A 14,797-nucleotide genomic window follows, 5' to 3' on the forward strand; every position below is an offset into this window, starting at 1 on the left:
GTTCTTAGTTTTTCGATGATGAGGGCCAGGGGAAAAAAAGGCTTAGATCAGGAATCAGCAAACTTGTTCTGAATGGGCCGGATAAAAGTAACATAGGCTTTGTGGGCCAAGCAGTCTGTCGCCGCGACTCAACTCCGCCGTGGCAGGATGGGAAGGCCACAGACAATAAGGAAACAAATGGGTGCGGTTGCACTCCAATAAACCTTTACTCATGGACACTCAGGTTTCAATTTTGTATAATTACCATGTGTCACAGGTCAAGAAATAATATTCTTCTTTTGACTTTTAAGGCCATTTAAAAATTATAAAAACATTCTTAGCTTGGGAGCCATAGAAAAGCAGGTGGCAGGCCATGCTTCGCCATGGCCCCTAGATTGCTAACCTCTGGCCTTGATATTCAAAACCATTGATTTTTTAAAAATTTTATTGTTCAGTTACAGTGTACATTCAATATTATTTTGTATTAGTTTCAGGTGTACAGCATAGTTCAAAACCATTAATGTTGAATGAGAAATGTCTATCTCATTTTAGAATTTTACGACACAGTTTTCCCCTGAGGGGGAATATATTTCTCCTAATTGCTATGTTACATACTCTAAATACTCTTATGTTCATTGATCTTTTAAGATTAAAAAAGAAACTCTGTCAACGGAGATTGTCTTATGTGTAGTCTGTGCAAGCAGCCAAGCCTCATGCCACCTCTTTCTGTGTTTGTCTGTGGGGACAACTCTTGTGGACGGTGCACTCGGTCTATTGAGACCAGACCAGAGCAACAATATTTGTGATTGTGAATTCAGTGGGATGTTGGCAAAGAACTTGTTTTTCTATTTGATGGAAACAAAAATACAAAGATTATGTGTAAAAAGGGATGCTGATATGTTAAATGTGTTAACTGGTCTTAGTTTAGCTACTTCAACCCAGTCACATATTTTGGTGGCTCTGAAGTGTAAAGAAGGGATTGATACAGTTCTGTGAAATAGATGAGCTACCTAAAATTTTATTTCAGACTGACTTTTCATACTTTAGCATTTAACTGATAGCTATGAATTCACTTTATATGGATTTTTAAAAAATAACATGTAAAATTTTATATTGAGATATAGTTTAGTATTTCTGATTTACTTGCTCATTAGCTTAAGTACTAGGTTCTTTTGGCTAACAGAATACCTCATCATTGTCCTTGGGGAGGGGAAAGGAATTGGTTAGTGTAAGTGTTCCCTCTTTTTTTAAAAAAAATTAGTGATACTAGAGAGAGGGAAAAGGAGAGAGAGAGAGAAATATCAATTTGTTGTTCCACTCATTTATGCATTCATTGGTTGATTCTTGCATGTGCCCTGACTGTGAATCAGTTCTGCAACCTTGGCATATTGGGACTATGCTCTTAACCAGCTGAGCTACACAGCCATGGTTAATTGTTCCCTTTTAAGTATAAGACAGGGAGAGGAAGGTCATTTTAGTGCTTCTGAATTCCAGTGGGCATCTTTTTTGTCCATGCTTTTTTCCATTGCTTTGACTCTTCTCCGCTCCCCGCCCCCCCCCCCCCCCCATACAATTCTCTGTCTCAAGCTGCAAAGTTAGTTAGGAAGTGGATTCAGAGAAGAGAATGGAGTTCTCTTCTTAGGTATCAGCAGTGGGATGGGGACCGACCTATTTACTGGGGTTGACTGATATTATAATTCAGGATGAATATTTTTCATGAAGAATGAGGAGAGACCTTCATGCTTTATTTAACGTACACACTGGCTGATAGGAATGGGAACATGGAGAGGACAGTCCTAAAGTGTATAATGTGATCACGTGGCCAGCAGTCTCAGGAAATAACCTTGGCATTCATCTGCTTGAATCCAGGAAGTCCGATGCGGTGGAAATGGATGAGATGATGGCGGCCATGGTGCTGACGTCCCTGTCCTGCAGCCCAGTCGTGCAGAGTCCTCCTCGGGCTGAGGCCAACTTCTCTGGTGAGGAAGGAGGTGCATGTGGTTTCTGGGTATGGCAGAGGCTCACACTGACTTCTCTGCTTTGAGCAACAGATTGATGAAGTACTGCCCTGGCAGTAGGATTTTGGAGTCCCTTCTCACTTGCATCCCAGCCTGGCTGAGTGACACTGAATTAGATGTTTCCATTCTTTCTTCTCAGTTTCCTCCTCTGGGGAGAACTCCCCTGGTGCATTGTGAAGATGATTGAGCGTGGGGCTGAGTCACATTGGCCACTTGAGGAAGTTCTTCTATGGGAGTGAGTGAGGCACTCTAGTGGGGACCTGAACAAGGCCAGCAGAGGAATATTAAGTTCACAAAGGTAGAAACTTACTGAATGGTCCCTTAGTGGCCTCAGAAGATTCATGCCCCTGTTCTAAGTGCCTAATTCAGCCTCATAAATTAGCATGGGCCTACAGGTCAAGGACCTGGAATAAATAAGCTGAAATCTAAAATAAATCTTATTACAAAATAACAAAAAATAAAATAAGTCTAATTACTTAATTCAAACTGATAGTATGACTTCACAGCAAATTTATAAATTAAAGGAAAATTCTTCTGGTCCGACCCCAATATCCATTACCAGTAATGTGGCAGGGAGAAGGGTTGCTGGATATTAGTGGTTTGACAAGACCAGTAGTGAACCTGAAGGGTATTTTTTTGAAATTCGTTGTAGGGCTGGCCTAACTTACTCCCAGGGAATAACTTCTTCATTGGTGAGATCCAACTGGATTGCAGGCTTATAGGAGAATATGGAGTCAGGAGGAAAGTGGCCTTGATGATTGTGTGGCCTTCATAAGTAATCTTTCTAGATAGAAAGTAAATTTAAAGGAGTGATGAAGCAAATTGACTTAGTTCACCCAATGCCCATCATCTGTGATGTCTGCTAGAGTTAGTCCTTGCATCTGATCACACCTGTTGACGAAGCATAGCTTGCATACCCATTCTGTTAGCACAAGAGGGGCAGGTAAGGAGTCACTTGTAAGTTCTCAGAAATTTCTACGTTTAGGAGATCCAGGAGGTTCGTCAACAGGAGGAATATACAGAGAAGTGTCAGAAAGGGAAAGAAAAGTCATTGACTCCAATTCCCATCAGGTTTTGTATGTACATGTGTGTGTAGAACACATACATACATGCTCACCCCCCCACTTCAACACCAACATATATACATCTAACTGATAATATGCCATGATTGTGATATCGGAAGTCCCTTTTGGACAGAAAAGTTTTTAATTGCTTATTAAAGATTTTTTTCCAGTAATTTCTGACCTTATGGTTGAAATCAGTGGAAAAATAAGGCTTCCTTGGCAGATAATGATGTTGAAGTATTATGCCAGGTGAGGTCTATACAATAACCAAAACCTTGCTCTAATCATGGGTACTATTCGCACAGAAACCACTCTTCCATTCAGCGTCTATATTGTTAGGATGGTTCTGCGCATGCGTGTGTATAGAGAATGGAGGGAATTGAAATATTTCTTAGAGGTTCACTGTAAGCTCTCATTGCTAGGTATTTGCAGAGGAACACTTTGTTTTCATGGTATAGACTGTCTATTACCTTGTCCTAGAAAACTATGATCTAAGGTAGAGTAATTTATGTTCATCTTATAACTTACAGATTAATTTATGATATTGACTTTTTGCTTCTCAAAATATTTTTCTTTCTTTATGTGCCAACTGGCCAGTTTCAGCAGCTGAGCCATTTGGATGGTTCCCTGGGGAAGGTTGCCGGGTTGTAGGGTTTCCGTGCGTGCGACCTGCCCTTTGCCTCCAGTGTCCTGATCACGTTAGATGTAGCATCCTGCTCTCTTGCCCTTCTCTCCCTGAGTGGACATGTGTGGCCCCTTGACCTACTGGGCTCTGGTAGTGCCTGTATTCTTCCCTGAAGGGCTATTCTGTTTTGTAAGCCTCAGGTGTAGAATCCTAAACTCTAGGTTTCCAGGAAGTCATAGCTTTGAGACTCAACAGTGATTCTTAGGGAGGAAAGAGTTCATCCATCCCATTCCATTTGGGTGGGTTTCTCCTAGCACATGAGATTTAATGAAGAAGCGCCTGCATTGGTAACACGCAACATGGAGTGCTGGGAGTCTATCCCAGGTGTCTCGATGAGCTGAGAAGCAGGTTGGGTATGGAGCAGGATGAGAGAAAATCAGTAGGATTTGAATCCTGGCCACAAAGGAGGTGTTAGTCGATCTCAGAATCTAGGTTACTAAGGAGGCTTCACAGATTGCTTGCCTGTATTGGGAGTTGGGGGAGTTGAGGTAGCTGGGGACATGGCCACCATACCTGCGCGTGGCACACGTCCACTCTTCTCTTGCTATTTTCATGTATAAGAATTTCAGATTCTCATACTATAAATGAATCGGGGTTCATGGCCTAGGCATGGGAGAGTCTGGGTTGGGCTTAAAGCAGCCTGCAGACAGACAGTTTTATTTATTTATTTGTTTGTTTGTTTGTTTGTTTATATTAATGAGAGAGAGACATCGATTTGTAGTTCCACTTATTTATGCATTCATTGGTTGTTTCTTGTATATTTCCTGACTTGGGATCAAACCCACAACCTTGGCATACTGGGACGATGCTCTAACCAGCTGAGCTACCCAGCCAGGGCCAGAAGGCAGACAATTTAAAAACGGAAAATTTCATGTCTCTCTGTGATTTTCTTCCTGTTCAGTTGCACTGCTGGGAACAGGTGCCAGGCTCAGGGCCATGCCGGGCGTAAGTGCTCCCCTCATGTATTATTGGTCTGAATTGCTTTCAGAGCTTATCGTTCCTTCTCTAAATATGTTACTTGTGGGTAAAAGCAGGAGCCCTCTCGGATGCAGCTACCTCTGGTCAATGTTACCCGTCCCAGTAGTTATAAGAGCTGGCGGAATGGTTTCTTCTCACAGGTTTTGATGGACTTGCCCAGGTTTAAATTATCAAAAGGCATTTTTCAAGAAAACCTGGACACTAAGCTCTTAACTTGGCCTTTGCATCCTACTCTGCTGTAGGGAGGACTGTGCAGGTGGCACCCGCACGCGTGACTGTGCTCCTTCTCGCCCACCCTGTTAGGTTTGCAGACTTTCTCCCTCCCCCTTCCTACTCTCCCCCTGCTTTTAAAAAAAGCATATACAGTGAGAAACATGGTTTACTTAGGTTCTCTTTCTGTTAATAACATGCCAACTGAAGTTTCCATGTGTGTCTGATGGTCAGTGATTATCAGCGTGGTTGTGGCAGGAAACGTCCACCAGAGCAGAGCAGGGCTACCCAGAGAAACAGCTATGTTGAACTGACCCACTCCTAGTTTCTGCTGAAGCTCCAGAGGGAAGGTGTGGGTGTTTCCCCCCTGAAGTGGCACAGCCTGGCAGGGCCAGAGCCAGGAATTGGATTCAGGAACTCCCATGCCAAACGAGAACTCTCTGACCTAGGCTGCCCGTGTGGAATCTGGTGTAGACAGAACCATGCCAGAAGCGCTGTCTGGGGACAGGCCTGCGAGTCCCCTCTGTCTTCTCTCCGGCCAGCTTCCCGCATGGCCTGTGACCCGTGGAAGGAGAGCGGCGACGTGTCTGACAGCGGCAGCAGCACCACCAGCGGGCACTGGAGTGGGAGCAGTGGCGTTTCCACCCCCTCGCCTCCCCACCCCCAGGCCAGCCCCAGGTATCTGGGGGACGCCTTTGGTTCTCCCCAAACTGATAATGGATTTGAAACGGATTCGGATGCTTTCCTGTTGGAAGAACCAGCTCCACGTAAAAGAAAGGTATGTTGGTGATGTGAGTGTGAGCTCAGGCTGGTGGTGCTGATGCCGTGTGGGCCCACTAGGTCCCGGGTGTGCTCAGGCTCCTTCCCAATTCAGTGTTCCTTGGCTGCTTCTGGTCCCTCATGGTATTCCCAGGAGCTCTCTTTAAAACTTCTGCTTTAGTTCTTGCCTTTGCCATGATCCTGAGGCTTGTGCATGGGGGACCTTTGGTGCAGTCTGACCCACAGCACCAGGCATTGCTGCTGGCCACCAGGCTCATTTCCTGGGTCCAGGCTCTCTGCCCCTGCGCACCAGTTTCTTCAGCCCCAGGGAGCCCTTTGTTGGGTTTTGTTTGAAGGCGGCTGAAGTCCCCATGAGGTGAGGATGCGAGGGGGACGAGGGAGAGAAACATATCCCAATGATCCTGTCTTCCTTCCCCCTAGAACTCCGTGAAGGTGATGTACAAGTGCCTGTGGCCAAACTGTGGCAAAGTTCTGCGCTCAATTGTGGGCATCAAGAGGCACGTGAAAGCCCTCCATCTGGGGTAGGTATGGAGCCCAGGGCCTCTTTTCCCAGGGTACATGCAGGTCTCGCCTCCCCTACCGATTCCCTGTGACCCACAGCCCAGAATGCTTCCAAGAAAATGACTGGCTGAGTGTGCCCCCTGGTCCCTGCCCCTGGCCCCTGTGCCCTTAAAATAGCCTGTTGGAGAGAGATGTTTGCTGAGAAGGAAGGACCCTCCTACAGTGGTGAAGGTTGATGCTCTTCGTGGGAAGGGAGCACCATCTGTCTAGTAGATGTGGTATCTTGCCTCCCTGTAGGGTGCAAGATGTTTTAGTTGGGGGTAGAAATAGGGTAATTTGGTGCCATCCCGTTGGAGGCCCGTGCCTGCTTCCCTCTGGGACCTGGGACTTTGTTAACACCACCGCCTCGGAGCCAGGGCCTCCTGGCCCTTTTCCTCAGGGAGATAATGGCAGATAATAAGTAGGTGGGGCCCAGGCAGGACCCATGGCAGCTCTGAGACAAACAGGGGTGGGGGTGGGCTTTGGACACGCTTCTGTAGAAGCCCTAGGTGCCAGGAGGAACCGTGCCATCGGTTTGCAAGCACGTCCTGCCCTGTGACACCCAGACTCCTGGGTGTGCTCTTGGGTTCCTTCCCTGACTCTCTGGGCAGCCCTGAGCAAACACACCCTCTTGCACCTCTGTTTCCCATGTATTTGAACTGAGGCAACTTGTGATCACCCCCGTGTCTCCCTCCCACACAGAGACTCTGTGGACTCCGACCAGTTCAAGCGGGAGGAGGATTTCTACTACACCGAAGTGCAGATGAAGGAGGGAGCTGCTGCTGTTGCTGCTGCTGCTGGCGGCACCCCCACTGCTGACTCAGCCCCCGCCCCCAGTGTGGCCAGCGCGCCCCTTGCCATCCTTCCACCGCCTCCTCCCAAAGCCCAGCCCTCAGGCCCAGAACACCCTGGCCTGGAATCTTACCTGCCCTCAGGTGCTCTCAGCAAGTCAGCTCCGGGCTCCTTCTGGCACATTCAGGCCGACCATGCATACCAGGTATGGGGCTGGGCCACACTGGGAGCTCAGCTGTGGGGCTGTGAGGACGGTCAGTTTCTGATCTGTGACCTGATTATAGGCCACCGACCACCCTAATTGAAGGCTGAGCCCTGTATCTAAATGGCTTATCTCTATCTAATGCAAAGAAGAAAACAAAAACAACTCACACTCAATAAATGTGGGAACTCATGAGTTCTTCATCAGTGGCTGTCATGAGCACTTCTTAGAAATCTGGTTGAATCCCTGAGAAACCAGCATGATGGGTTTGGACTGGGGAATGATTACATCTCTGGCCGTTAAAGGTGGTGGAGTACTGTCATTGGGCTTCCCAGAGCAAGTCCATAGTTCCTAGAAGTGTGTTACATTAACAAACAATCCAGCACCCATTTTTTGAAATCCTACTATGTATCAAGCAATGAACTAAGCTTTTCAGATAGACTAAGACAATGTCTCTGACCTTGTGAAATTCATGGATTAGCTGGAGAGAGAAATGAATATGTTACTATGATTAATTATAATCATTGATATACCTTATTTGAGGCACAAGACATTGTTGTCACAGAGGGGGTGACATTTTGTATGGTCTTCACTGCACGTAGTAAGTATTCAGTGAATGCACAGCTTATTATACCAGTTTTTCTTAAAAAGCTTTTTTGCCAACAGCTTGGTTTGATCAGACTCTAGGCTAACTTGTAAGTTAGTAATAAAAAAACAAAACAAAACAAAAAACCCCAGTGCTTTCAATCAGAAAACCTTTACAAAATGAGCCAATTCTCCTCATTAGAATGAGTGGTCACTTGGCTATTTCATGTTTGGCAACTTCAGGTGGCCCTTCAGGCAGCTGACTTCCCCTCGGGAGGTGGCTGGTGTTTTCCTAAACAAACCTCACCCTGGATATGCAGGAGAGTGTTGCTAATTCCAGGGGGTTGCTGGGGACGCTGTATCTTTAATGTAGCAACCCCACGTGGTGCTCAGAAGGCTTTTGGACATCTTTGGGGAACTGCCTATGGCATGTTCTTGGTAGGCAATCCAGCCAAGAAGTTAATCCGCTGCAACGGTTATGTCATGAAGCTCCTAAGAAGGATGGGCGCCTGGGACTAAGGAGACAACTTCAGAGAGCTGGGTACTCTGATAGTTCTCTGGGAAGAACATTCTGGTGTATTCCAGCATTTTCCAGCCCTGTGAAGTTACAGGGAGGATGGGTGGACTCTGAGAACTGGGACCCAGCTGACACTGTCTTGTCTCTGGCAGGCCCTGCCATCCTTTCAGATGCCAGTTTCACCACACATCTATACCAGTATCAGCTGGGCTGCTGCCCCCTCCACCAGCTCTTCCCTCTCTCCGGTGAGTGAGTCATCTCTGAGCTGGCATCACTTTGGGGCCCTTCCACATGTACCCCGTGCTGGAGGCCATCTCCACATTTGTCTCCAGCGCCCAGACTCCTTGAAGATCTCCATGCATCCGCCCCCTTGCCTAGCACCCTCCAGTGAGCTGGTCACAGCCCCTCTTAGAAGGTAGAAAGAGGCTGCTTGCAGAGGAGTCACCAGATCATGCAAGTTTATTGCCAAGAAAATCATGGGGCGAGGCTGGGGTCGGTGCCTTCTTTAGCCCCGAGTGTCTATGGATGCTTGTTAAGAGGGAGAGGATGTGGGAAACCTGAGGAGGAAGAGGGATGGGCAAGAAATAAGGTGGCAGCTTGTGGAGGGCCGTGCAGGGTGAATCAGAAACCTCAGGGCCACCGTGGACCACTGCTTAGGCTGCTTGCCTCTGAACTAAAATAAATTGGAAGTCATTTGATCCACACTGAGTGAGTTCTAGTCTTAAATATCTCCTGTAGGAGGGGATCGCACATTGTAAAGCCTCAGCGCCCGAAGGTGCCGCTGAGGCAGTGTGGTCCTTGTTTTGTGTCACATAGGGTGCCTGCATCAAAATCTGCAGGGAGCAGTCCCTGAAGTGGCCAGGCCAAGTGCCCCGCTGCCCGTGGCCCCTAGTCTGTCATAGGTGTGAATTAAAGGCTTGCTCCCCGCTCTCCAGCCTCCCCTCTCTACCCGTCCCCTGTTCACCTCTGCCTGGAATATCCTTCTGGAAAAGGCACCCTGGCCTCTTGGCACAAGGAGGGGCTCCTCAGGTGGGGCCGCCTGCCCTGTAGGATGGTTCTCTCACCTGTGCTCATGGCCCCTTCACCCCGTGCCCAGGTCCGGAGCCGGTCACTAAGCTTCAGCGAGCCCCAGCAGCCAGCACCTGCCCTGAAATCTCACCTGATTGTCACTTCTCCACCCCGGGCCCAGAGCAGCACCAGGTGAGACTGTCTGCCCCCATAGCCTCCCTCTGGCTTCTGTCCCCATTATCTTCACTATGTATGTGGACTCTTTAAGTCCACCTGACCCTGGTCCAGGGTTAGTCCTGGGAACTGGGCGGGGGTGGAGGTGAGCCCAGCTGGAGGGCACACTGGATACTGGGGAGACTCTCTGTCCTCTGGCCCCATTGGCTTCCACCCCTTTTACCCTCTGCTTGTTTGCTCAGCGTCACACCTGGCCACTCTCCAGCCCTAACCACCAGCACGTGACTGTACCCTCATTACTCTCTTGGCAGGAAGGCCCGCGGGGAGGCTAAGAAGTGCCGCAAAGTGTACGGCATCGAGCACCGGGATCAGTGGTGCACAGCCTGCCGCTGGAAGAAGGCCTGCCAGCGCTTCCTGGACTGAACCCGTGCGGCCGGCTCCTGCTCCTTGCTCCTGGCCCTGATGGCCGCCAGGTGACAAAAGGCAGACCTGGGAGCCCTCAGCAGACACCTGCAGATAACGTGTGGACACTGGGAGTTGGGGCTCTGTTGGCTAAGGTTTAATACTTAAAACCTTTTTCCCTTCCTTGTGGGAACATTTTATTTTTTTAAAAAAAGAAATGAACATATTTTTTTTTCCCTCAAATAGGAGAGAGCCAAAACTGACCAAGGGTTTTCTGCAGCGAACGGAGACCAAAGAATTAATTAGCCTCTCTTTCCCATATCCCCTCTTTCCAGGGGATTTAGTCTGTAAGCCTCAAAAGAAGGAACAGCTCATTCTGTTTCCTGCTGAGCTGGTGAATTCTTTGCTTTCTCAACTCGTCCAGAAGGGACTGTGAGCAAGATGAATTTACTTTTCTTTTTTAAAAAAGTTTCTGGCTAATGACTCAGAGAGCAGGACCTGCCCGGATGGGCTGGGAAGAGTCAGGGTATCTGGGTGCTTTTGAAGGTGCTGTTGGCCCTTCTCCACCTGAATCCTGGAGAATGGAAAGCTGGTTTTCACCCAGCAGCTTCCATGGAAGTAAAAGGCAAACCCTGGTGACAACCATTTGAATCTGGGTCCCCTCAGACGTTGAGCAGTACCCCCACACATATTGTATGGCTTCTCCTAAAAGCCCAGATGAATAGGTTTTTAAAGACTGTCCCCAAATAGCTGAGCCAGAAGGCTAATACGAATTCACTTTTTGAAACGCGGCAGTAAAACACTACCTTGATCTTTCCTCCTTCCTTGAGGGAAAAAAGCAAGAGGGTTTTAGCGGCTGTGGAAGCTCTGCTGTTATCGGAGGCACAGATATGGCACCTCAGCAACACTTTGTTCTTTTTTTTTATGGAGTATTTGGGAGCGTTTAGCTGAGTAAAGTTCCCTTTTATTTGGGTGGTAGGTTCTGCTTTGTCTCTGGTTTTACCAGGATTTCCCCATCTCCCTCCCAAGGCTGTAGGTGGCGCTGGCAGGGAAGGAGAGAATAGGAAGGTAAGTGGCAGCTCGCTCCCACCAAAACAGGAGGAGTTGACAGGTCTCATTGTTTGATGGGCCCACCTGTCATTTTGGGAGCAGTTAAGGTCTTCCTTAGGTGACAGGTAGGACAGACTCTTCAGGCAAGGCAGGAGGCTTTTGGACTTCTGATCAGCGTGGGTCCAGCCCGGGTGCTGAGGGGGTCACTTGGATGCGCTGTAACCTGCCCAGTTACCCATTGAGTACCTTCTTGCCTGAAGGCAGGATGGAGAAGGTGAAAGAGGATGCTGAGGGACTAGAATGAGGGGGATCTGGGGTTGGATTCACAGCTCTGGGTGCTTCAGCCCCTGGTGTTTCTGGGGGCCTCAGGAATTGAGGGGAGCCTGGACTGCATTGCTTGGGAGCTTAGTGAGCGTAGCTGGTCTGTGGAGAAGGAAAGAGATGTGGGGAGTTTAGTGCCATGCCAACCAGTGACTGGTTAAGAGGGGCGACCAGAGCTCTGAGGGCGTGTGTTTGTTTTGGAGCTTCAGGAGTAACTGTGGGGTTTCCTAGGGGCCTCCATGACCAGGACCACTGGTGCCCAGCTTGCCTTGGACCTACGTCCTGGATGTCAGGGGCTCAGGGAGTCCCATCAAGCTACCTGTCTGGGGGCTGACCAGCAGCATCCACTCCTTGGCTCTCGTTGAGGTCCAGGTTGAAATACCTGGCTATTTGAAGCACACACCTTTCAGTCTGAGACAGGTGGAGTGTTAGAAAACCTGCCCACCTATGAATAGGGGTATGAGTTTGTGAAGGGTGATGGGGACCCGGCTTTGGTGACAGATGGGGAAGACAGTTATGCACAAGTGTCTTTGGTGGTGATGGGATATATTTTTATAACTTAGTGAAAAAAAAGTATGTGGAATCTGTCCCTTGGTAAAGCTCAAAACCAGGCCAGCAAGAGGTGGCCCAGGGTTCTTCTTCCTGTCCCTTCAGCCTCCCTGAGAATTAAAAGCTGAGAGCTGGGTGTTGCTTGTCCTGACGCAATGCACTTCTGCGCTGTCCATTTTCAGGTCTTCTCGAGGCAGGGAGGGAGTGTTTGAGACACGGGGACTCTGCCCAGCGCTATCTTCCCTTCTCTTCTTAATCAGAGCTCTTGCTGAGTCTCGTCTTTAGAAAAGCTGTTTTTATTTTCCCTCTCAGTTTGGATCGTGTAGATAAAACTGGATATACAGACTTTCTCTAGGGCAGGTCGGCTGTTCATGTCCTTGGCACACAAGGCAGAAAAGGAAGAGAGAAAGAAGACATTGATGAAACAGTTGAAAAACTGAAGCAGTTTTATTTTTATTTTGTTTAACGTTTTGTTTTGGTGCAGCTTCCACTGTGTGCATTTGTTCCTCTTAGCTCTGGTGGTGGCCTCCTTTGCCCTCCTTCTTCCCGCACCTCCATCTCGTGGCTGTTGTGTTGGTTCTTGACATGTGGTCTGTCTTTGGGGTTACCCCATTTGTTTCTTCTCGGAGGGTGGCGGTGGCTTGTGAACTGATCCAGCGATCATGCCTGTTGCTTTCATCTGTTTCTCTCTCCCTACTTCCCAGCCCGCCTGGGCAGCAGAACCTGATAGAAGGTAAGATGCCCATCTGAGATGAGCAGGACTCTGATGGTCCAAAGCAGTTATCTTGGGAAACTTGATTCCAGTGACGCTGCCTGTATTCCACATATTTCTTGGACTTACCTTGGGAGTCTGTGGTGCCTGCTCGGCCCAGCCTTCATGATGCTACCTCTGCACCTAGGCTTATTCAGTGCAGAGAGAGACCCCAGGGGTCAGTGGTCCAGTGAGGTCACTGGTGCAAAGCACAAGGACTGACTAGCAGGTGAAAGAGCTTGGCTGTGACAGCAGTTTGGTAATTTCAGAGCACGTTCTGAGGAATGTCCACGTTGGGGTAGTGAGCCTATATTGCTTGACTCCTTGAAGGACATCAGTAATCTGGATATGGAAACTCTGATCTGTTTGAAGCAATCTACCCTCCTACTTTCTGGTCCTCCAGGTTCTGACTTTACCAGGGGCAAAAAAAAAAAAAAAAAAAAAAAAGAAAGAAAAAAAAAAAAGAAAAACCAACAAAACAAAAACAAAAAATAACAGAGAGAGAGAAATCCCAAATCCCATCTGTGAATTTGTCTTACTGGCGCCTTTTCCCCCAGCTGTCTTCCAAGTATTATTTTTACTGTTAAAAAGTTTTTTTTTTAAAAATGTGAAATGTAATGTTTTTACAACAACGATATGAAATATATTTTATAAGGAATAAAATGGTACCTTGTCTGATTTAATGTGTGCCTGTCTTTCTGTACCCTCCCCCTACAAAAGATAAAATTGTCATTGTCTTTGGTGTTAAACCAATGATAGTGTGTCCTCCTGCGGGCAAAGCGTACACATTCATTTGCTGATAGCAGCAGTAGATAACATGATCAGGGGCCAGGCTGAGTGCTTGCAGGGATTACCTCAATACCCCTATGAGGGAGTTACTGTTATTATTCCCAGAGTCATACAGTGGGAAATGATGGCTTTAGGATTATAATCCAGGTGGTAGTAACCGTTCTCTAATGCTGGTTATATTGACCATGGGAAGAATGTTCTTGGCCATGTTCCTGAGTCTGTTGGTGAGTTAGTAAGTGACTTAGGAGAAAATAAATCACACTCTACTTATGGAACGAGTTCTGACCCTAGGGAAAAACATGGGCCACTCCCTGAATTCATCAATTCATGTACAGTTATGGCCAAGATGGCCAGTTAAAGCTTGGTGGGAAGGGTGTTGGGAGCAGAAAGCAACATCCCAAACTTGCAGCATTGGGACCATGAGGAGTGGGTTCTAGGGACCCTGAACAGGGCCTGATAGTGAGGGTGATCCCGCTCCGAGAAGACCCAGGAACTTGATTCCAGTTGGTCAAGCCCAGAAGTCCGTGACGCTGGTATGGGAGGTTGTCCTTTGACCTTTTTCCTTACCTTGGGATAGTATGGAGGGTGTCTTTCTCCACCTTCCCTTAGTCGCTGCCTACCGCATCTCTCGAAGAAAGCCCCGAACAGAATCTGCTGTTTTAATGCTGTTTGCCCGAGTGCCTGCAATCAGTTCACTGCTTTTAAGCTGGACACTCTTCGCTTGCAGCCCTGGGCCCTCCCAGGCTTATCTCGATGACTGCAGCTGTGGACCCCCTAACTTTCCGGCTTCTGGTTGATCTACAGGAGACCCAAGGCTGGAGTTTGAGGGGCGGAGAGAGGAGTTGGGGAATTGCCTCTTCCTGGCCCTTCCTGCACAGTGTGAATGGCTGTGCTTTCCTGCTGAGAGATCCAGCTCAGCGGGTTTCAGTAACTCCCTTCCTGGGCTCTGCACCCCCCAACAGAGCACCTTCCCCTCCCTTACGTTGCAGACATTTGTCCTCAATTACTCTGGGCGTACCAGCTGTCTGGACTGATCGTTACGCACCTTGACATGTTTCGTGTTAAGTTGGAGAAAAAAAGGACAGCAGCAGGTTTGTCCCTTGCCTCAAATCCTCATCCAGTGGTCCCAAACCAGCAGGATCCACATCTCTCAGAACTTGTTAAAAATGTAAGTTTTTACTGAGTCAGAAGCAGGGTGTGGAGCCCACAACTTGGCCATTGGTGATGTCGTGGTGCACAGGGAGTTTCTGAGAACCTTGGCCCCTCTGTCTCACCCATCCACCCACCCACTCGTATGTGGGGATGTGGTGCGTTCGGGTGTTTATGCTCATGTATCTTGCCTGTCACACTTGACATAAAGCAGAGCCATGTGCTTTCTGCCTCAGCCTCCCCAGAGAGGCAGC

The 14,797-nt window shown here is 48.2% G+C and overlaps 1 protein-coding gene across 2 annotated transcripts in view; it reads left to right on the forward strand.

Annotated features, from left to right (window-relative positions):
• ZNF395 (zinc finger protein 395) overlaps positions 1–13,283 on the forward strand; it is a 41,069-nt gene extending 27,786 nt beyond the window's left edge. Inside the window, exons 4-10 of one of the 2 annotated variants that reach the window (XM_090289030.1) lie at positions 1,849–1,958; positions 5,384–5,712; positions 6,135–6,235; positions 6,957–7,251; positions 8,503–8,595; positions 9,447–9,550; positions 9,844–13,283. In XM_090289030.1, coding sequence (XP_090145156.1) covers positions 1,849–1,958; positions 5,384–5,712; positions 6,135–6,235; positions 6,957–7,251; positions 8,503–8,595; positions 9,447–9,550; positions 9,844–9,955 — 1,144 coding nt within the window. In that variant the 3' untranslated portion in view covers positions 9,956–13,283. The remainder of the gene's footprint in view (positions 1–1,848; positions 1,959–5,383; positions 5,713–6,134; positions 6,236–6,956; positions 7,252–8,502; positions 8,596–9,446; positions 9,551–9,843) is intronic. The other variant, XM_090289031.1, reaches the window with a different exon arrangement.
• Positions 13,284–14,797: the final 1,514 nt, after the last annotated feature.

This window comes from Furipterus horrens, unplaced genomic scaffold (assembly GCF_987537825.1).
Source record: "Furipterus horrens unplaced genomic scaffold, mFurHor1.1.pri manual_scaffold_10, whole genome shotgun sequence".
Taxonomy (NCBI): Eukaryota; Metazoa; Chordata; class Mammalia; order Chiroptera; family Furipteridae; genus Furipterus; species Furipterus horrens.